The sequence below is a fragment of the Citrus clementina genome, unplaced genomic scaffold (genome assembly GCF_000493195.1).
Source record: "Citrus clementina cultivar Clemenules unplaced genomic scaffold, Citrus_clementina_v1.0 scaffold_5, whole genome shotgun sequence".
In the NCBI taxonomy this organism is placed as follows: Eukaryota; Viridiplantae; Streptophyta; class Magnoliopsida; order Sapindales; family Rutaceae; genus Citrus; species Citrus x clementina.
The window spans coordinates 39,638,103-39,660,185 of NW_006262201.1; the positions used below are offsets into that span (position 1 = coordinate 39,638,103).

The 22,083-nt window shown below is 34.7% G+C and overlaps 2 protein-coding genes across 9 annotated transcripts in view; both read right to left on the minus strand.

Moving 5' to 3' along the window:
- Positions 1-5,136: 5,136 nt before the first annotated feature.
- LOC18041101 (exocyst complex component SEC6) lies at positions 5,137-14,796 on the minus strand. Its single transcript, XM_006434596.2, is given in 26 exon segments — positions 5,137-5,412; positions 5,682-5,744; positions 5,937-5,974; positions 5,977-6,052; positions 6,229-6,318; positions 6,435-6,522; positions 6,687-6,756; positions 7,222-7,300; positions 7,726-7,770; positions 8,907-8,993; positions 9,094-9,177; positions 10,102-10,281; positions 10,396-10,536; positions 10,944-11,052; positions 11,290-11,345; positions 11,695-11,739; positions 11,836-11,974; positions 12,168-12,275; positions 12,578-12,604; positions 12,840-12,932; positions 13,486-13,565; positions 13,667-13,756; positions 14,040-14,130; positions 14,226-14,314; positions 14,441-14,479; positions 14,579-14,796. Coding segments are annotated over 26 exon segments (2,268 nt in total). The 5' UTR covers positions 14,708-14,796; the 3' UTR covers positions 5,137-5,280.
- Positions 14,797-15,083: 287 nt separating this feature from the next.
- The window catches only part of LOC18041102 (exocyst complex component SEC6), a 10,533-nt gene continuing 3,533 nt past the window's right edge, over positions 15,084-22,083 (minus strand). Inside the window, exons 13-25 of one of the 8 annotated variants that reach the window (XM_024182995.1) lie at positions 21,804-21,912; positions 21,301-21,441; positions 21,003-21,182; positions 20,633-20,716; positions 20,445-20,531; positions 19,440-19,484; positions 18,733-18,811; positions 18,096-18,165; positions 17,330-17,417; positions 17,113-17,202; positions 16,794-16,943; positions 16,638-16,700; positions 15,084-15,293 (exon numbers count right to left, since the gene is read on the minus strand). In XM_024182995.1, the coding sequence (XP_024038763.1) occupies positions 15,246-15,293; positions 16,638-16,700; positions 16,794-16,943; positions 17,113-17,202; positions 17,330-17,417; positions 18,096-18,165; positions 18,733-18,811; positions 19,440-19,484; positions 20,445-20,531; positions 20,633-20,716; positions 21,003-21,182; positions 21,301-21,441; positions 21,804-21,912 (1,234 nt within the window). In that variant the 3' untranslated portion in view covers positions 15,084-15,245. Of the gene's footprint in view, positions 15,294-15,984; positions 16,347-16,637; positions 16,701-16,793; positions 16,944-17,112; positions 17,203-17,329; positions 17,418-18,095; positions 18,166-18,732; positions 18,841-19,439; positions 19,485-20,444; positions 20,532-20,632; positions 20,717-21,002; positions 21,183-21,300; positions 21,442-21,803; positions 21,913-22,083 lie in introns of those variants that run through there. The other 7 variants (XM_024182996.1, XM_024182991.1, XM_024182993.1 and 4 more) reach the window with 7 other exon arrangements.

The window sequence follows — 22,083 nt, forward strand, 5'->3', positions numbered from 1 at the left end:
CATCATCTAGTGAGATTCTTCTAAGCAGTTGGATCTAAAATCTTAGCTAAAGAGCAAATATTATAATACATAACATGGCTTAAAAATTAGAAGAGACAAGCAGAAAAGGTTTGTCCATTTTTTAACAAATGTCTATCTGACATCACTGAGGGAGAGTCGGTAGCTTACCCTGTCATGGCTCTTTAATTATACATATATTAATTAACTCTTCTCAGTTCCATGCATATATTACTACTATTGCTCCGGAGAGGCTGTTGAATAAGACTCAGGAAATATTATTATTGAGTAATGATATAGTTATAAATTTTTATATAATTTTTTTTTGTATAATTTGATGTGGTATAATAAGATTGGTTGAATTAAATATCACTTGGCCCACATGATTTTTTTTATTTTGTATTTTCATTCAACCAATAAATTAATACTACGTCAATTTATACAAAATAAATTTATATAAAAATTTGTGACTGTACTATCACTCATTATTATTTTACTAGTAAACGAGCAGGGCACATGAAAGAAAAGCAGTGGAGAGGGTAGTACTGTACTTTGCTGAATTAATATAAATATTAATTGAAAGTCAAATGGACAGTATGATCAAACGAAACCACCAAACAAAAAACGCATTTAAGAAGGGAGTTAATGCTTATCAAAAAAAGAAAAAGGAAGGGAGGTAATGAAGTTGGTAACTAGGTAAGCAGGTAGTGTAGGAACACGGCTGCATAGCTATCTAGTCAACAAGAAGAAGAGAATGGAGAAAAGATCATCATCGTCCTCATCAGAGGATATTGAGACTGACGGAGCACAAGCAGAAGCTGGCGCTTACAAATGGCATGCTTGCTTTTTGGTTGAAGCTGTAAAGGGTATTGTTCTCAAGTGTTTTGGTGTAATAATTAATGTCCCAGAACCGTGCTTGCCTCCTTCAGATCCACCACCATCAACTTCGGATCCCCCAACCACAACTGGTGTAAGATGATGCCGTCTTTATATATACTACTGTACATAAATTAATAGCAGTAGGTGCAAAGATAAAACTTTTGTTTTGTGTGCACACAGCAGGGAGACGGTGCAGGAGTTAGCCTTGCAACTCCTCCGAGGCCAGGCGGAACCACGGGGCCCGGCCCTCAGATCAACTAGTTGATTTAACAAGCATGAGCTGTTGATGTTGATCCGAGGTGGGGTCTTCTTAATTTTCTTTCACTGCTCATGTGCTTCTGCCTGACTGCTGCCCGTTCTTGATGAGTCTTTTATTTTATTTTTCGTGAGAGAAACAGAGTTGCAAACTTGCAATTATGCACCATATTATTAATTAATATATGCATGCATGGCCTGTAATTAATTAGAAAATATTTACGCCATACCATTGTTCTTCGGTTATATTATGTTATGTTATGTCGCATGTAATTAAATTAAATTCCTAAATAATTATATCGCTTTGTGTGTACTGTCTAATCTTTGATGGGAGTTGGAAAGAAACAACCCAAATTATATCCGTATCCGTAGGGTTGAAATTGTTGTGCCTCCAAAAATAGAATTTGATAAAATACCCACTTTTAACTCCAAAGCCGAATGATTCTATCCGGTCGAAAAGGTGGTGTTTGGCTGGGAGAATATTCTAAGAATTCCAAGTACAATCCTCATATATGCAAATTGCCAAATTCAACATCTGTGTCCCCGGCGTAAGTAGTTTGTACTTGTACCTATTCACATCTAACGTTTCTTCCAAATATTAACACAACCCACATGTATATTCGTTATATAATGATTCGTAATAAAGAATCAATTATGTTTGTGGACTTGTGGTTGTGGATGGATTTTGTTCCTAAAGATACGGAGCTAGAATTAAAGACTCTTTAAACTAGTCAGAGTCAATAGGGCATCGAACGGGAGGAGGAGGAGCAGTTCAGAGTCAATTACCAAAATAAAACAAATCCAAGGAAGATGGAGTTCACTTAAGTTTAACCTTAAGATGATTCTACTTTTCTAGACCACTCAACCAAAGGAAAGACACACAATCAAGGATTTTCTTAGGGTGCATTTGAAATTGAAGTTGAACAGCTGTAGTTTAAAAGTTATGTTGATATAATTTTTTACTTGTATAAGGTAAAATTTATTATATCTTTAATAATTTTGTCAAAATTATTATTTACTACATATTATTAATATTTGTTTTATAGTTACTGTTTTTTTTCTACAGCAACTGTAACTTAAAAGGTACAACACCTGTAAAGTTACAGCACCTGAATCTTAAACATGACCTTAATTAAAATGGTGATGCTAGTGATGAAATCAATCGAGACCTTTTATATAGAGTTGGAGCTTCCAAGTACAAAAATGCGCAAATTCTTGATATAATGTATGTGTTTCTACTATCCAGTATAGTGTGCTCCGTGAGGGTAAGGTGATTAGGCCGATTATTCCTTGCAGAGGTCTTTGCCAAGGAGATCTACTATCTCCGTATTTATTCATCATTTGTGCGGAAGGCTTAAGCTCATTAATTCGAAGGCGAGAAAGAAATGGTTTGCTTTATGGAGTTAAAATTGCAAGAGGGGCTCCGACGGTGTCTCACATGTATTTTGCATATGATAGCTTCCTCTTCTTTCGAGCAAACATCAATGAAGCTTCCTTAATTAAGCATTTGCTGGCAGTGTATGGTCGAGCCTTTGGCCAAGTAGTTAATTTCAACAAGTCTTCAATCTCATTTAGTGCTAATGTGCTTGATGTTGTAAATCAGTAAGTATGTGGTATTCTTATGGTTACCAACACCACTAATCATGGAGCCTATCTTGGCCTACCGTTATACATTGGCAGGAAAAAAAAGGAAGTCTTCAATTATATTTGGGACAGGATATGGCAAAGACTTCAAGGATGGAGTACGCGGATGCTCTTTCGGGCTAGCAAAGAGATTTTACTAAAGACAGTGGCTCTTGCTATGCCTAATTATGTTATGAGTATTTACTTGCGGCCAAAAGAGTTGTGTAAAGAATTAGAAGTGATGATGAATTCCTTCTAGTGGCGTAGCAATCACAATGGAAGGAAAGGGATTACTTGGGTTATATAAGAATATTTGTTTAAACCAAAGGGGTGTGGTGGCCTTGGCGTTAAACAACTTCATTTATTCAACATTGCGATGCTAGGAAAACAGTTGTGGCGATTATTAACCCGTCCTGATTCTCTTATGGCAAAAATTCTCAAAGCTCGCTACTATCCATGAACTTCTGTTCTTCGAGCTTTTTTGGGACACAATCTCAGCTATGTGTGGCATTCTATATTGGTTGTAAAGGACGTGGTGATTCAAGGGAGTAGAGTGCAAGTTGGCAGTGGACATACAATTTCCATCAGTAAGGATCCTTGGCTTCCAAATCTCAATGATGGCTTTGTTTCTTTTAATCTTAATGAGGAACTTGCTACAACATCTATCGGTAGTTTAATGATGCCTAACCAATGAGTATGGGATTATGATGTGGTTTCAGACATTTTCAACTCAAGAGACAAAGCATTGATTCTGTAAATTCCTCTTAGTTCCAGCCGAGATGACGATGTGTGGTATTGGTTGGCTGGCTCTCGAGGTTGCTATTCGGTTCGTAGTTGTTATAAGCTATTAACTTCTACTACCATTGATTCCTTTGCGGGTGTATGGCGAAAACTGTGGAACTTGAATGTGCCGAATAAGGTTAAGAATTTTATTTGGCGAGCTGCAACCAATGTGTTGCCCACTGTAGTCAATTTAATTTTTAAAAGGGTGGATATTCCCTCTACTTGTATTGTGTGCAATGCTTATGAGGAAATTGTTATACATGCTTTGATTGAGTGCAGCTTTGCTAAGTCTTGTTGGATCTCTTCCCCTGTAGGTTTTGTTGGCCACTGCTCTTTTTTCTTGGATTGGTTGGATCACATCTTTACACGTTGCAGTAAAGATAAGTGCAATGTTGCTATAATGATTTGCTGGAGACTTTGGATTAATCGCAATGATAGAGTTTGGAACAACAAAACTTGCTCAGCTTATCAGGTTCTTAACTCAGCTGGGCAGCTACTTTATCAGTGGCATGCAGCAAAGAAGCAAATGTATGATGCTAATGATGATGGTCACGGGCTGGTTCATGGGGCATTGTGTTGGGAGAAGCCTAAGTTTAGCTGGGTTAAGTGCAATGTGGACGCAACTGTTTTTGCATCTCAGGGGAAGATTGGGTTTGGTTGTGTGCTTCGAAGTTCAGAAAGATGTTTCTTGGCAGCAAGGTGTGTTGGTATGGTAGGAAGTTTTGGAGCATAGGAGGCTAAAGCGCTTGGCATCCGTGAAGCTCTTAGTTGGCTTAAAGGGGTGCAATTTCCTTGTGTTATTATAGAGATAGACTATTTACAATAAACTGTTTACAAGTGTTCCGAGCTTTGGTTGATGAGTTTTCAGGTCCAAATGATTTTGAACTAATTATCGAAGAATGTTGAGCTCTTGTTAAATCTATAAGAGAAGTGCAATTCTCGTTTGTGCGTCGGTCTGCGAACTTTACTGCTCACTTTGTTATAAGAGCAGCAAGTTCTATGTCAGGTCCCCATGAGTAGAATTTCATTCCACCTCTGTGGTTATTGAATAATCTGTAGTTCTTTTTGTTTCATCCATTTAAAAAAAAAAGTATCACTCTCTAACATTTCGAATTAGCTGAAGCAATGTCTCCTTATATAACATCGAATTGCTTATCCCTTGGTTCGCTCCTTTGGTTGGTTATAAAATGGACTTGTCATATGTTTACTTCCATCATTTTCATTTCAAATCTGACTCCAATAATTCTTTTCCATCAAAAGCATCAGACGGTGACATTTGACGTTTACGTGCAGCTTGCTAGTTTGAGAATATTATAAACGGCCCAAAACTTGCGGAAGAAGGTTTGCAATTTTCTCAAGGACCCGAATAATACCACCGCCGTCATTTGATTTTCTTAATTTTTTTATTTTATTTAATTTTCTACAATTTACTTGGAAATCAAAACTCACTTGATCATTGGAGGTCAATGCTAGCTTAATTTTGTAAGATCAAATAACCATGGAAAAAAGCACCAGCTTGCCCTAACAAAAACTCACTGAACTAAAAATCAAAATGTTAAAAGAGGACAAGCCATTTTTTGGCATCAACACAATGAATCAGAAATAGCAAGATAACAAAAATAAATTAATGTGGATGAAGTTCTATAATCACCGGAAAAGCATATGTCAATGTACACAAAAATTTACAGCAGTGTTACAACACTAAGAACTGATGAATATATAGTCTCTGACCTTCTGCTCCAATTAAGTAAGCTTTCGCCACAGGTATCCTTTGGAAGCTGATAAGCACTTCACTCTTGAGAAAACAAAACCAGCCTTTGGTGGATGTCCATTAACAAGAGAATTCTCGTAGATTTCTTTGCACTCTTGTAAAACCTGGTTGACAACAAGGACAATAAGAGAATTCTTAACAACATTGCCCTAATAAATATTCAAATTATAACTTTAGACCATTAAAAATGAGTATGTTTAGTCGTTTCTACCCGTGAAAACCACATCACATTTTTTTTTAGTGCATTTCTCCCACTAGGAAATTAATATCATACAAAAAATACTGAACTATTGATTCCACAAGATGATCCAAGACATCCAAAAGGACATGGCACTGTACACTACTAGGAACTAAATCTCAGCACTGCACATACCTCCTTTGCATCCTTTCTTGGTATACCGTCTCGTAATGCAACAAGCCTCTCAACAACCTCAGGCTGAAATTAGATAAAACCAGATAAAATTCAATCAATGTGTTCAGAATAACTGAACATTTTCAAAATTCATGTAGTAGCATTATAATCTACCAGCAAATTCCGAGTGACGGAACATTTATGCATATAAGAGGAATTATTAGATGGGATCAAAAGAATAACTTAGATTGTAGCAGAGTGTCTATAAATGTTTACCGGACAGTCAGGTTGATGTTCAAGGATATTCGTATAATGAGGGCGAAGGCATCCACACTATTTGCTGAAGCAAGTTCTCTCAAATCGGTCAATATCCTAACTCTGTTTTCAACTTTCTACAGCAGAAGCCAAAGGAAAACGGTTAAGGAATAATAATGAAACATTAGAATCAAAACAATAAAAATAGCTCAAACCATTAGTAAGTGGCCATACATTGTCACCAATAATTACTTCGAAGTGTTTTATGATGAAAAAAGAATAAAAACGCATCTAAAAAAGAACCAAGACTTACATTAATACTTATATACTCCCTAAAAAAGTCTGTAATAACCTCTTCATCCACCCTCAGTCGTTCAATGGTTAATTCCCTGACGTAGTTTTTCTAGAATTTGCAGCACCATATGAACAATCAAGTCAGAGAAATAGAAAACATCATAGAAGGGGCAGGATATATCCAAATGGAAAGACTAATCTGTCAGAAGGAAAAAGAAGAACGACCTGTGTCAGAAGATGATCAATGTAAATTACTATTGTTTCCTCCAAGCAAGCTTCAACAAACCTCCTGAATGATCTCTCTTCAATGAACCTTAATTACAGAACATTAAGAATAAGAGGAACTGTTCCACTGCAAATTAGAACTACCAGAATAATAAAGATATAATATGTTGGAGCAGAGATTTCTGCAGTATGTTCAGTCAATGCATGGAAGCAGTAACATTAAGGTTACCCAAGTTGAAAGAAAAAACTTACATCTTCACATCCATAAAATAATCACCAAATGTTGCTGTTAAGTACTCAGTAACCTGTCCATCACTCCATTCTGAAGCGTATAAAAAGTGAAAAAACCAATTTAGAAGCAAAAGTACTAAAAACTTAAGAGAAAATAATTGAGATTTTTTCTTCTTAACACAATTTAATTGCGCATACATATATACATGCATACATACATACATACATACATACATACATACATATACATATACATATACATATATATAACCTATAATAGAATGATTAGAAATTGCACATTATTATTTTAACACTATATCTACCAAGCAAGGTCACCCAGGTGTTCGGCATGTGAACTATACACAACACACTACTACAAAACAACCATAATATCATACACTACTTAATATAATTTATAATACGCTAGAGTAGTGATTCAAATACTAGAACACTTGATCAATTTTACCCAAAAGTTTTAAGCAAATATATGGACTGGATTTATAATATTTACAATCTAAGAAGAGAAAAGAAGTAAAGCTTTTTAGTAAACTTTTACCTTTCTGATAAAGCTTGACAAGTAACTGCTCCACTCCTGGATCTTCAAAGATGACATTGAGAGTGTGACGCACGGCCTCCTGCATTAAATCAGTGATTCCGTGATAAGGCCTAAAAGTTCTTATCTAATATAAAATTTCCATCTTAATAATAATTTTTGCTAACATAATAAGAGCACTAGCTACAACTTTTGTGATGATTTGTAAGTGAAAAGGTTTGAGATATTAAAGTCAAAGATCAAAGCCTTATTGAAATTTGTTCCAAAAGAACACAAATAAACTGAGATACTTTCTGACAAGAAGGTCAAGAAAAAGGGCCCAGAAAGCTGAAAATTGATGCAACCACAGATGTACACTTTGTTTAGCTTCAATAAACTGTCAATTTCAGTGTTTATGGATGCTGGAATAAATGATGAGGCGTGAAAATCAGGTCATGTCAAAACACTATACCGGAAACATACATCAAGAAGGGAAAACAAGTACTAAAAGCTTTAGGTTTTAAATACCTTCGTAACCTCTAGGAAACCTTTGCACGCGTCTTCAAAATTAACCTGCAAAATTGACAAAAGGGAGCAGATATTTTAACAAGTAGAAAGTATATGGACCCACGTTTCAGAACTGCGAATACATGATCTCCAAACTCTTAGAAACAAATTCAATGCAGATGAGGCCAGCTTACATTAGATTCAATGCAGATGAGGCCTGCTTACATTAGATGATGGTGCCAAAAGGGAAGAAAAAGACCGGGGGGGGGGGAGCAAATGGAAATGTCTTCACCCATATTATCATACACTAATCAATCATGCATCAAGATGTGTTGGGATCCTACAAATACATTGAACAGATCTTTGCAAATAATGGCGCAACTAGAAAGCCTGGTGTTTACATTGTTTTAAATTCTTTTTATTGCTGACAACAAAAAGGGATTCCTTTTTCTGCTTATCTCATAAAAACATTAATATAGGCTACCCAACTATACTCGCCTTTTTACCACCTGAGCAAAGGGTGGGCAAAATTTTATTATTGTAAACTTATGGAGCTATATGGCAAGGATCTTCCAGGATGGCCAAATTACTAAAATCAAACATATGAGAAACTAATCTTAAATAAATGCTCTTTAGACAAGATTAATATTTCCTAGCTTTCATTACACAACCATAGAAACTCACCACCTAGACAGATTTTAAATTGTCTCTGTAGTTGGCTATTAAAAACAGCTAAATCTGTTTGCAGCATGCCAAAAAATTTCAAGAACATTGAACACAACACATTATAGGTATAAACAAGACTAAATGAAACTATTTTCTTGACATTATTAAATTATCACTGAATCAAAAGGCTGACAAATGATCTTCCAGGATTCACTTGACATGTCATCCAAAGTGACACAAAATGGTGGAACTGTAGAACCAGGACAAAACCTTGCAGTAAAATAATGGCAGCATCCCCCTTTCTTGTAAGATAATAATATTATTCTTCAAAGAGAGACATAGGAGAAAAAGAAAAAAACGAAAATCCAACTCATTACAATGAGAAAATGCGTGTTGAATACAAGCAGGCATATGGGTGTGAGTTCACTGCTAAAGGAAACTATAACAAGAAGGAAACTCAAAAGTGGCTACACTGAATTTCAAAATTTTTAATAAAAAAAAAAAGGAAACCAGAAATTAAATTATTCTGGCATCACCTGCTCAGCATAATTTGGTGGAAGAGCTTCCATTGTGCTGGTGCTCAGCTCCATTGCAAGGTCATAGCAGCGCAAATTGTTGTTTATCTGTGGATCATGTCAATAACCAGCCAAAGAAAATAGTAACCAATAATTTTCACACAATCGATGCATATTAACACAAGCCATGGATCATGATTTCACTAACCATTGCACACAAAGGTTCCAGACCAATTTCAGGAGCAGGTTCTGCAAGTCTCTCTCTTTCAGCTGCTTGAAAATCAATCATTACCTAAAGAAATACACAGGAAATTAGCTTTAAAATATGAAAGGTAAAAGAGACATTTTATTGAAAACTCTTAAATGTGGACACTGATTTCCACGGTCTACACAGCAAAAATAAAAACTGGATGAACTACAATAAGAGAGAAGACATACAGGAATTCTATCATCAGAGAAAGATGAGCTTAATCATTTTTAGTCTTCTCTCAGATATCCAGTAGTACCATAAGGTAACAGGACAAGATCACAGAAGTTGTCATGAAGACTGTAAAGCACTGAATTTCTTATTTTAAGTGGAAATAATTGAGTTTTATTTTATTGTATGAGACTTTTGTTTAAAGAAGTTTTAAATTTCAGAGTGATTTTTGTTTAGGACATATGAGCCGTATTTGAGTAGCTTTCCTACGTTTATAGATAATCTTTTAGCCTTCTGATCTGTGGTTGTTCATAATTCAATTGTTAAATGTTGAACTTATAGTTGACTTTTGTCAGAAACAACAATATCTAACTGCTGATTTTGCTGTTCTATGAACACTGGGTAGTAAGGTTTTTAGATAAGAGACAAGAAAAAATTGCAGGTACCAGCAGTTTGTTGAGCACCCCTACATGGAACTTAATACAGAATAACAAAAATTGTACTAACAGAAGCTAACAGCTCTGGACAGGGCAGTGGCTCTCTGATGTGATCCAATAAGTCAGGCAGTTCAACAAACCTTTTCTAACATGAAGTAGTTGAGTTCAACAAACCAATAGGTCAGGCAGTTTGCTGAGCACGTCTTCATGATGCCAAAAGTTAGGTAGTTGAGTGATAATTTCCGAACTTAAAAAATTCACAAGTTCTTTCTTTTTCTCTTTTTCTTTTTGTTAGGAGTTCAGAGGTAGATTGCAATTGATGTATTACGATTACTTCTATTTAAATTTAGATGAAACTTGCCTGAATAATAGCCAGAGCAATTCTGTACAACATGATATCAGTGCTATTTTCCCTCACAATTTGCACTTGTTCACCAAGGATCCTGAACAAATCAACAGCAGCTGGAGTGTACAGCTTCCCATCTTCAGTTCTCTTTGGCGGCTGTACTTTATCAGCATCCAAGATATTCAAGTACCATTTCTGGAAAACAGAGTAAGCAAAAGTGGCACAATTATCCAGAGAGAATTAACCAAAGTTGAATTGCAAATTTTACAAGTAAGAGCACCATTGACTGATTGGATAGTAATATATTACCTTTGTTGTAGCTTGCATTCTCTCAACATATGAATTCATCAAGGGATCCATAGCACCACTCTCGGAACAAACTTGGGCAAGAGACTCATCAACCCCAAGCCCAATAAGATTATCTTGGTATTCAACTACCCAACCAGTGACCTAGTTGCAAGCAAAAAAAATCAATGCACTGCTGAAAAAAGAAATATTAAAAAAGAAAGAGAAGAGATTCATTTTACAAGAAGAAAACTCCACGAGGCTTACAAGTATAGTATAACTCCAAAAAGAAATAAAGTCTTAAGGGAAATGCTAAAACTACTTGCATCTTTTTGCTTATTATAATTGCTTCCCAAACTAACCACTAGTAGCTATGTAAATACTTGAAAGCAGAGTTAGCATGCATTTTATTGTTATGCAAAGGTATGTTATCACTTGACCTAATGGCAAGCAACCATAGTAGCTATAACGGAAGTATATTATGCATGCCAAATTCTGTTCAATAACCATGTTGCGCTTACAAAATGATATGACAAGCTTGAAATCCAAACCAAAAAAATCCAGGAAAATACCTTTAAAATCTCTATATTTGTCAGTTCATTTGCCCTGTCGCTTAGCAATCTAAGCATCTGAATAAACCTCTCAGTATACAGGTTTACCATTAGCTGGAAAATTTCATATCTGTCAAAATGGGAAACTGAACCAGAATGAATAAGATGGTCCCATAGAAGACTATCTTTGATGCGACCAATGATCATCGATGGCATTGCTCATGCTCACGCAATGAATTGCATATACACACCAGAGACAGAATTAGGGGGCAACTGAGACAAAAATTACTGTCTGGATTTATCAGCCGAAATCAAAGCTGCAGATCTTGGTAAAGTGAGAAAGTAGCAGATTTTAAACAGCACAAACCTTGGAGGAAAACATGGTGCCACATAATCATAAATATCTGCAAGCTCTTCTCCAATCTATGCACCAAAAATAAAAATATTATGTTATCTAAGTTATACACTGCAAGTTATAGAATCCTTGAGGCTGAAAATTTAAGAATTTTGCCAGCCGTTCTCTGTCAGAAACTTGTCACAATCTCAAATTAAAATTGTCTATGAACAATTTTAGTTCTCAATTCAATTTCCCATGTAGGCCGCAAAACAGAAAATATCAAACGCAAGACAAATCATAGCACTTAACAAAGGAAAAATGAATAGAGAAGGGGAAAATAAGAAAGAAAGTCTTTTGAGGTGATACAAATCCCCATCTTTGTGAGTTGATGAAATTGAATGTAAGTTTTATAAATTGGTGATCAATGGTGCATACCGTTCGAGCTTCCTCCAAAGCTGCTTTTAGGTCTTCAAACACAAGCTGGTGCACAGATTACTAAGTCATTTACATTGAAGAATCAACTACAAAATATTCTCCCTCCTAATGATGTAGCTAATAAATGACAAAAAGATGCACCTCTGTTAGAAGCTTATTAAATCTTCTTTCAACTGCCTTCCTTATTTGCTCGTAGCATTTATCCTTATAGCCTTTTCCTTGAACCTTCAACTTCTGCTGAGTATGGCTGTTTGAAGAAATGGTTGCAGTGGTAGATTTCCTGGAGGACATAAGTAAACAACTCATAATGCATTCACTAGAGAGCTTGGTGAGACAAAAGGTGCAATACATGAAACATAAACACCCCGGATAAATGGAATGAAATACCACAATAATGCTTTGTAGTGAGAAAAGACAAAAATGACATACTAGAGTTAATATATTTATATTAAAAATCATTTTGAAATGGTTACTTGGCACTTCTACGAGGGTTTGAAATTGCTGCCATCACACCACCTCCCTCAGCTTCAGCTGCTTCCTCAGCAAGTTGCTGATCAAGGATTTCTTGCATTTCAACAACCCTATGAGGAGAAAACAAAATTCAAGTCAAAAAATGAGAAATGGTTATATATTATTATATTGACTTATGATACATAAAGATTGAAGTATCTGCATTGTCATAAGAAAATGCAAAATGTAGCTCAATGTCTCTGTATGTAGCAAATTTCATACACAATGCTTGCCATAAAGTAGATCCCTTCCTATTTGGCAGTTTTTTGAAAATAAGAATATTGGTTTCCACAATTATCCATAACCTTAAAAAAAAAGAAAAAAAAGAAGCCTAATTAAAGCAGAAAATTTCTTAGGCCAATCAGCTACATACCTTAGAGCACGGACCAAAGTTTGTGGACTACAAAATGAAGAAAAAAAAAAAAAACAGAGTATGAGAAATTGAGCAACAAAAGATTCCAAAACAAATAAAACAAACATATTCAAAGACATTTCGATGCATGAATAATGTTATCATTAGCGATACGGAATTACGAATAATTTATATTGTAGCTTTGCAGTAAAAAGAGAGAGACTATCCATGTTAATTAAAGAACTACTAAAGTCAACAGGTTTTCCAGATCACAAGAATATACCTTTCTTTGGAGAGCTTATAGAAGTTCGAAATATAGCCCCATAATGTCTTCTCAAATGTTTCCCATATTTGATCAACATCTTCAAAATATTCTCTGGCAAAAGTTCAAAATAGAAGTCAATAAGATTGAGTCTAAACATTAAACCAATCAACGCCCCAACCCAGAGTTCAAAAATACAAGTCATTCCAATATTCACGTTCAGTTTGATGTGTTATTAAATCCAAAAGTTAATGTATTTTCTTGCTCCCTTTCCTATCGTAACAATTTTTTCTATATGTATCTTCGTAAATGACTACTGTGTCTAATCATCATTAACATAGCATTTAATGAGATATGCCAAGAAACAACCATGAATTTGCTTTGAGTCAATTGCTTACAAGCATCCTATTAATATTAAGAGACAAAATGACCAATTCAAAACCTGCTAGCCATGCTTTTAATATAACCTAATTTTGATATGTAACTTCTAGACCCTAATTATTCATGTGCATATGCAAAAATCTACTGAAATCCTTAAATCATTGCTCAATAATCAAGGAAACACAAAATATAATAATGATCATTGAGCTCAATTTATTTTCTTCCTCAGTCAATTGCTTTGAGCTTACTATGAATTCAGCAATGAATTTGAGAAAAAGATAGAGACCTCAGTCTGCCAACTTCCTCTTTATGAGATTCAGCAGCTGCTAATGCAAACCTCCGTTTTCCATCAAGCGCTGTTAACCTCTATGACAAATTGAAGGTAAGAAGATGAACGAAATTAGTGTAATGTGTTAAGAAAATTATTAAGATTTTCAACTTGAAACTCAACTGATACAAATATATACCTCATAGGTGTTAATAAGTTCTTTATCATCACCCAAAGAATCCTTGGCCTCAGCTGCTTCAACAGAAATAGACATCATACCCTCAACGTCCTAATAAAGATCAATAAGTTCAATACATATTCTCCAAAAGAAAAGAAGCAGATCAACATACAAAATCTTCAACATTTCACACTCCAAATTTGTAGCTTAAACAAAAAAAAAAAAACCCTAATTCGCCAATGGCCTTCAGATCCAACCAATTAACGACACTAAATCCCATTCTAGAAAGCAACTTAGCCCAAATGCATTCTTGTACATATTTAACTTTGTTACCATTAACCAAAAGTCCATTAACAAACAAGATTAAGAAACTTAGTAGAAAGATTACACTGACCTTGAGAGTTGTACTTAAGTTATTCCTAGCATTGCTAAGCAGCTTTATCTGATCATGATTTTCAATCAAAGTTTGGCATTCTTGACAGTACCTGATATAGAATACAATACAACATTAAGCACACAATAAACACAAAAGAAAACACATCAATTTTTTACAATTACTACCACCACCACCATCACATACCTTTCAATAGAAATAAAATTCTCACGAAGCTGGCTGATCATCTGCTCCGACAAGGCCAGCGATTCTAATCCAGTCTGCGCCTGCTCAATCTGTGATTGCATGTACGTAATCCAACAATAAAAAAATGAGTAAAACTCAACGTGAGCTCGCCATTTCAAATTTCAAATCACAGAAGAAATAACAATGCGAAGATTGAAACTGTAAACTGTAATTACCTGCTCTGCGACCATTGTACTAAGTTGCGAGTCATTTGCCTAGATCAGAATTTTGATTCTACAGTCAATTGAATGCTAAAATTGTACAAAACGTTAAAAAAAAATGAAATTCGGATATAGAAAAGGATCCACATCCACCTGTTGGCGAGCAATGTAATCGGCTTTCATGTCTCCAATGAACTGCAACTGGTCGGGAAGAGTCAAGAGCTTAGCGACTTCACGAACAGCAGCTTCTTTAGCTTCAACGCCGAGGTCCTCGCTCATCATCTTGTCAAAAGTCACTTCTGTTTATTTGATTTGACTTGACGGAGACCAAATCTTCTTGCAAGGAAACGAATTAACGAAAAATTTATACGGTTTCCGTTTTGGTTTTCATTTCTCATAGTGTGGTTATTGTCGAGGGATAATTTCAGTTATTATTGAGGGATAATTTCAGTAAAGTCCTTATCGATTTTTCGTAATTACAGTTCCGTCCACGTGCTTTGACAATTTTGGCCCTGCTATACTCAAGACTTTTATCTTTAAGAGATAATTTATTAGCATGTCACGTCCACTGGTAATGAACCGTTTAGTATTTGAATTGTATAATGATAAACTGAAGTTTTGTTGTTGGTTTCTCATTTTTCATAATTAATTCAATTTGTTATCAGATTTTATTTAATCGATGATTGAAGTATTGAACGATGATTTAACAAAGTCGGTTATATTTTCGCATATGGACATGAAGTCGCATGGTGGCAGTTTCTGGATAATTTCGTTAAGCTTAATAACACTTGACCCGCCCCACCCCTACGCCATTTGAGCTTTAGGCCAGAAGCATCCAACAGAGGTAGCAATAAAATCCGGATTCAGCCTGCATCCGCAAGCATCAGGAAGATTCGGATTAAGAAAAATCTAGATTCACATATTAAAAAATAGAATCCGCATATAAAATCAATTAATTTTTTTTAATCAAGAATTAAATAAAAAATACATATTAAAATTAAATTTTATTTGTAGATTTATAATGTTGTTGCGTGTTATTTATGTTAAAATTTTAATTGTTGAATTATAATTGAATTTTATTTGATATTATTAGGTATATTATTGAATTTTTAGATTATATGTTAAATTATTAAATTTTGATTTTTGTATATTCAGATATCCAAAATATTCGCCCGCATCTGTTACAGATGTTACCTGTATTTGGATCCACATATTTTTTTCAAATCCGGATGCGGACCCATATATAAAAATGTAAATGCGAATCCGAATCTACATGCACATGTCTACATTCAAATTTAGATCCGAATTTTGCCATCCCTAATATCCACCAATCAAAAACAATCTACGTCCACTAGTTATTGCATTCAAAGTAATGCTATAACCAAATTTTTTTTTGTACAATATTAATGTGATATAATAATATCAATTGGATAAATACAAAATAATAAAAATAAAATTCCGTGGGTCATAGGATGTTTCATGCAAGAATTTTATTATAGCGCATCAGATTGTAAAATATAATTTGTACGATAAACATTCTAAGGACAATTCTCATACTTGCAAATTTATCATTTCTTTATCTCCTGAAAAAGTAGGCTTTGTTTAGCTTCAAATTAAATTCATGGAACTAGGTATTTCATAATAAAAAACGAAACCTTGCAAAAGTACAATGAATAACATAAGTGTAGATGCAAAAAAAAAGTCTACTACAATCACTGGATAAGTAGGTCAAATTTACAAGTGTTCCTACTACACTAGTGCTGAAGCACATAACTGTCTCCAATTAAGTGAGCTTTCGCCAGAGATAATCATACCCTTTGGAAGCTGATAAGCATTTCACCCTCGGAAAAACAAAACCAGGCTTAGGTGGATTTCCATTAATAAGAGAATTCTCGTATATTTCTTTGCACTCTTGTACAATCTGTTCAACAGCACAGGGAATAAGAGAATTCTTAACTATATGCCCCAATAAATATTCAAATTTCTAATTCTGACCATTAAAAATGGGCGAGTTTGGTTCTTTCTACCCCTGAAAACCATACCACATTTCTCGATTCCATTCTAAGTGTATTGCTCCTACTAGAATGTTTAAATTTAATACAGAGAAGAAATATATTGAGTTATAAAGGTTCCAAAAGATGCTCTAAAACATCCAACAGGAGAAACTTGACATTTTACTCTGATGTGAGCTAAATTTTAGTACTGAACATACCTCCTTTGCATCCTTCCTTGGTATAGCTTCTCGTAATGCAACAAGCCTCTCAACAACCTCAGGCTGAAATTGGGTAAAACCAGATATAATTTGATCACAGTGACTGAATATTATCAACTATGAAAGAAAATACTAGCTGGAGTCGAAAAAATTAACTTGGATTGTGGCAGGGTGTTTATAAATGTTTACCGGGCAGTCAGGTTGATGTTCAAGAACATTCGTATAAATGAGCGCAAAGGCATCTACGCTATTTGCTGAAGCAAGTTCTCTCATATCGGTCAATACCCTTACTTTGCTTTCAACTTTCTGCAGCCGAAGCCAAAGGAGAGTGGTCAAGAAATAAGAATGAACCATCAGATTTAACCATATCCATCTGTTAGGAAAGTGGCTACAAGTGCTGTCACCAAGAATTACTTTTAAGTGTTTTATGAAGAAGAAAGAATAAGAAGTGTCTGAAGAAAGAACCAGCACTTACATTAACACTTACATACTCCCTAAAGGCCTCGATTATAGCCTCTTCATCTTCCCTCATTCGTTCAATGGTTATTTCCTTGATGTAGTTTTTCTAGAATTGCAGCACCATATGAACAATCAAGTCATAGAAACAGAAAACATCGAAACATGGGCAAAAATGATCAAAATGGGAAGTTGAGCTGGTCAACCTTTTATTCTCAAAAGCAAAAAGAACAAACCTGTGACAGAAGATGATCAATGAAAAGGACTACTGTTTCCTCCAGGCAAGCTTCAACAAATCTCCTGAATGATCTCTCTTCAACGAACCTTATTTACAGAACATCAAAAAAAGAGATACTGTTCAACTGCAAACTAGAACTACCAGATAAAAATGATATAATTATGTCAGAGCAAGGACTTCTGCATTTCTGAAGATCAAAAGGCCAAAAAACCGGTGATAAATAAGCCAGTTCTAAGGCACACCAGTGATGTAATAACTCGAGTACTCATCATACACGTGGTAATGAATGAATGAAAAAAGAGCAATGTTTCAGGAGCACCCAAGACTTTTTCCAACAGAGGATGAACTATTTAGACACAATAATTAATAACCTTTGACAAGCTTTAAATGACATAGAAATAGTTTTGAAGTCAAACAAATGATTCATTCATAACGCTACTGTTCCATAATCCACCAAGAATTTATGGAGTAAATGTTCATGCTTTTTCTTTCAAATTAAGTTTGCAAGAAAGTCATAAATGAAGATGGAATCCACCCAAACATCAACTTATATGCAACAAGGTTAAAAAGAAGGGGATGCAAATGGGGAGACCAACACGTCATACTCACAACCCCTTCAAGTAAGAAAACAATTTTAATCTTGAAAAAGAGAGAGAGAGGTAAAAGAAAAAAATATAAGTTTGTCTGATCTTTTCTGTTCAATCAATGCCTGGAATGCAGTAATATGAAGGGTTACCCACATTGAGAAAAAAAAAAGAACTTACATCTTCACATCTGCAAAATAATCAGAAAACGTCGGCAATATGTATTCCGTAACCTGTCCATCACTCCATTCTGAAACATATAAAAGGTGAAAAAATAAATTATTTTTCTTCTTAACAAACAGATGTGATTTTCTAGATATACATTAAAGCCTGTGATAGAATAATTAGAAATTGCACATATTAAAAGTGTCAATTTCATGTTACTCATGAAACGATAATCTTTAAAATGCCTCTCAAATTAATTAGTTTAAACCTCAACTTACCTCATTCTATTTGTTAAAAAGAGCAAAGAAAAAAAAATCATCAATGCACCCATATTCTTCGTTATCTTTTGAAAAAAAAAGGAGTAAATTCATATTTATAGTAGTTTGGAGAGTATTTTGAAGACTGTATTTATTGATTAGAAATTGCAATAAAAAACTATGATCGAATGTTAGAAATTACATATATTATGTTTAATACTAAATCTACTGAGCCAGGCCCCTCCTGCGGGAGGCATGTGCTCTAAACACAACCGCTACAAAAACAAAACCATAATAACATGCATTACTTGTTACAATTTATTGAACTATAGTATGTACGAGCTAACAAATATACAGGGAAAAAATGTAAATAATGAATGGAGAAAAAACTTTACCTTTTGAATAAAGCTTGAGAAATAATTGCTGCACCTCAGGATCATCAAAGATAACACTGATGAGGTGAAACAGGGCTTCCTGCATTCAACCACTGATTCTGGTAAGGCCTGAAAATTCTTATTAAATACACAACTTTCTGTCTTAATTACAGTTTTGACTAACATACTAAGACCAGTAGCTACAATTTAAAACGATTCTGCAAAAAATGTACTCACAAAGTTGCAGTCTTAAACAATACATGTTAAAAGAAGAATTGACCTCGACAGACCTTTAGCACATACAAGACAAAGAAAAGGGGATGCAGCGAGGGTATAGAGACATTTAAGGGTTTGCCCAAACAAGTTGCTAACTTGGGGAGCTTTTGCGATTATTTTTGAAGCCACAGGGTATATAATATATAAGTAAAAGAACAAGAAGAAAATCCTCTTAATTTCTGGTAAATTAAGGTCAAGACAATCTCTTAATTTCTAAACCACACCCCCCCCCCCCCCCAAACAAAAAAAGAAGAAGAGATAACTGAAAATTGAAGCAATCACAGATATCTACACTTTTGTTTAGTTCAGTAAATGGTCAATTTCAGTGGTCATGGATGTTGGAATAAATGATGAGGCATGAAAGCAGGTCAAGTCGAAGCATTATATTTTATATATGGCAAAACATAAATCAAGTAGGTAAAACAGTTTTGAAAGCTTTAAGTTTTAAATACCTTTGCAACCTCTAGGAAACCTTTGCACGCGTCTTCAAAATTAACCTGCAAAGGTGACAATAGGAAACAGATTTTACAAACTTTATGAGCCCATGCTTCAGAATTACAAATACATAAGCTTCATACTCTTAAAAGTCATTCAACGGTTATGAGGCTTTGCTAATATTAGATTACGATGCAAAAGAACAAGAAGAAAATATCTTCACTCATGCATCAAGATTTGTTGGCATCCTACAAATTCAGTTTACTGTTGTTCGTCGCAAACGATGGTGAAAGTAGAAAGGCTGGTGTTTACATCTTTTTTAATTATTTTTCTTGCTGGAAATGAAAAGCCATTCCTTTTTTTTTTCCTTATTTCATATCAATAAATTGATATAGGACTACCTAACTATACTCGCCCTTTTACCATCTAAGCAAAGGGCAAGCTATATTTTATTTGTCTAAACTTCTAGGAGCTATATGGCAAGAATCTTTTAAGCAGAGCAAAATATTTAAACATAAAAGAAACTAATCTTATGTAAATGCTCTTTAGACAAGACTGATGTTTCCTAACTTTCAACGTAATTATGCAACCATAGACCTGCACTGCTATAGAGGTTAAATTCACTGTGTAATTGGCTATTTTGAAAATGCTCATCTCTTTGCAGCCATGCGAAAACAGATGAATATCACCGAACACAGTGTATTATAGGTATAATGAATACTAAATAATTGTAATTGTCTATATTATTAAAGTATTTCTGAATTCAAAGGCTGACAAATGATGTTCCAGTATTCACTCGATATGTGTATCCAAAATAACGCGAAGGTTGAACCGGGAAAAAACAATCCAACTTATTTGTGCAAAATAAGAAAATGCTTGCTGCAAACAAGCAGGCATATGTGTATGAGTGCACTGCTAAAAGAAAATAAAATCTCAAAGAAGCTAAATGTGGCTTTATTCAATATCAAAATTTTTTATAATGATTGGAAAGGAAATCAGAAATTAAATGGAGTCTGCATCACCTGCTCAGCATAATTTGGTGGAAGAGATTCTATGGTGCTGGTGCTCAGCTCCATTGCAAGGTCATAGCAGCGCAAATTGTTGTTTATCTGTGTATCATGTTGATAAATGCCGCACAGAAAATAGTAATCGATAATTTTCACACAATCAATGCGTATTAACACAAACCATGCATCAACATTTCACTTACAATCGCACACAAAGGTTCCAGACCAATTTCAGAAGCAGGTTCTGCAAGTCTCTGTCTTTCAGCTGCTTGGAAGTCAATCATTACCTAAATAAATACACAGGAAATTAGTTTAAAGAATAAGGAGGGTAAAAGAGCCATTTGTTGAAGGCTCTCAAATGTGGACAAGAACTCTATAAATTAGGCAAAAATAATAAAAAAAATATACATATTTTAAAAAGAAAAAGACAACAGGAAGAACTCCAATAAGGGAGAAGACATACAGGAATTCTATCATCATAGAAAGATGAGCTTAATCATTTTCAATTTGAATATGTTAGGATTACAATTGAAGCATTGCAATTACTTCAATATAAATTTAGAAGAAATTTACCTGAATAATAGCCAGCGATATTCTGTATAACATGACATCAGTGCTGTTATCCCTCACTATTTGCACTTGTTCACCAAGGATCCTGAACAAATCAACTGCAGCTGGAGTGTATAGCTTCCCATCTTCAGTTCTCTTTGGCGGCTGTACTTTGTCAGCATCCAAGATATTCAAGTACCATTTCTACAAAACAGAGTAAGCAAAAGTTGCACGCTTACTGAGACAGAGAGAACTAACCAAAGTGAATTGCAAATTTTCCAAGTAACAGCACCACTGACTGATTGGGTGGTGATATCTTTACCTTTGTTGTAGCTTGCATTCTCTCAACATAGGCATTCATTAGAGGATCCATAGCACCACTTTCAGAACAAACTTGGGCAAGAGACTCATCGACCCCAAGCCCAATTAGATTATCTTGGTATTCAACAACCCAACCAGTTACCTAGTTTCAAGCAATAAAAAGAAAAAAAAAAATCACTGCTTAAATGAAAACTTAAAACAATGAAGTTAAAAATCCATTTTACAAGAAGAAAACTCCTGAGACTTACAAGCATAACTCAACTCCAAAAAAGAAATCAAATGTTGAGGGAAATGCTAAAACTACTTTCCATATTTTCACTTATTCAATTGCTTTACACACAAGCTGCAGGTGGAAGTGTAAATACTTAGAAATAAGGACTATGAAAGATCTATGAGACACGGATATCAGTCCAAAGTATTAGCTGTTTAATTACCAATGTTGCGCTTACAAATATGAATGACAAACTTGAAATCAAAACCAATAAGGATCCAGGAAAAAATTACCTTTAAAATCTCTATATTTGTCAGTTCATTTGCCCTGTCGCTTAGCAATCTGAGCATCTGAATAAACCTCTCAGTATACAGGTTTACCATTAGCTGGAAAATTTCATATCTGTCAAAAGGGGGAACAGAACCAGAATGAATAAGACGTTTCCAGAGAGATCACCTTTGATGCTGCCAGTGGTCAGAAATGGTACACTGCTTCATGTACACACACCAAATTGATATATATAACCCCCCTCACCCCTCCCCCCTCCCCCGTGTAAAAAAAAAAAAAAAAAGA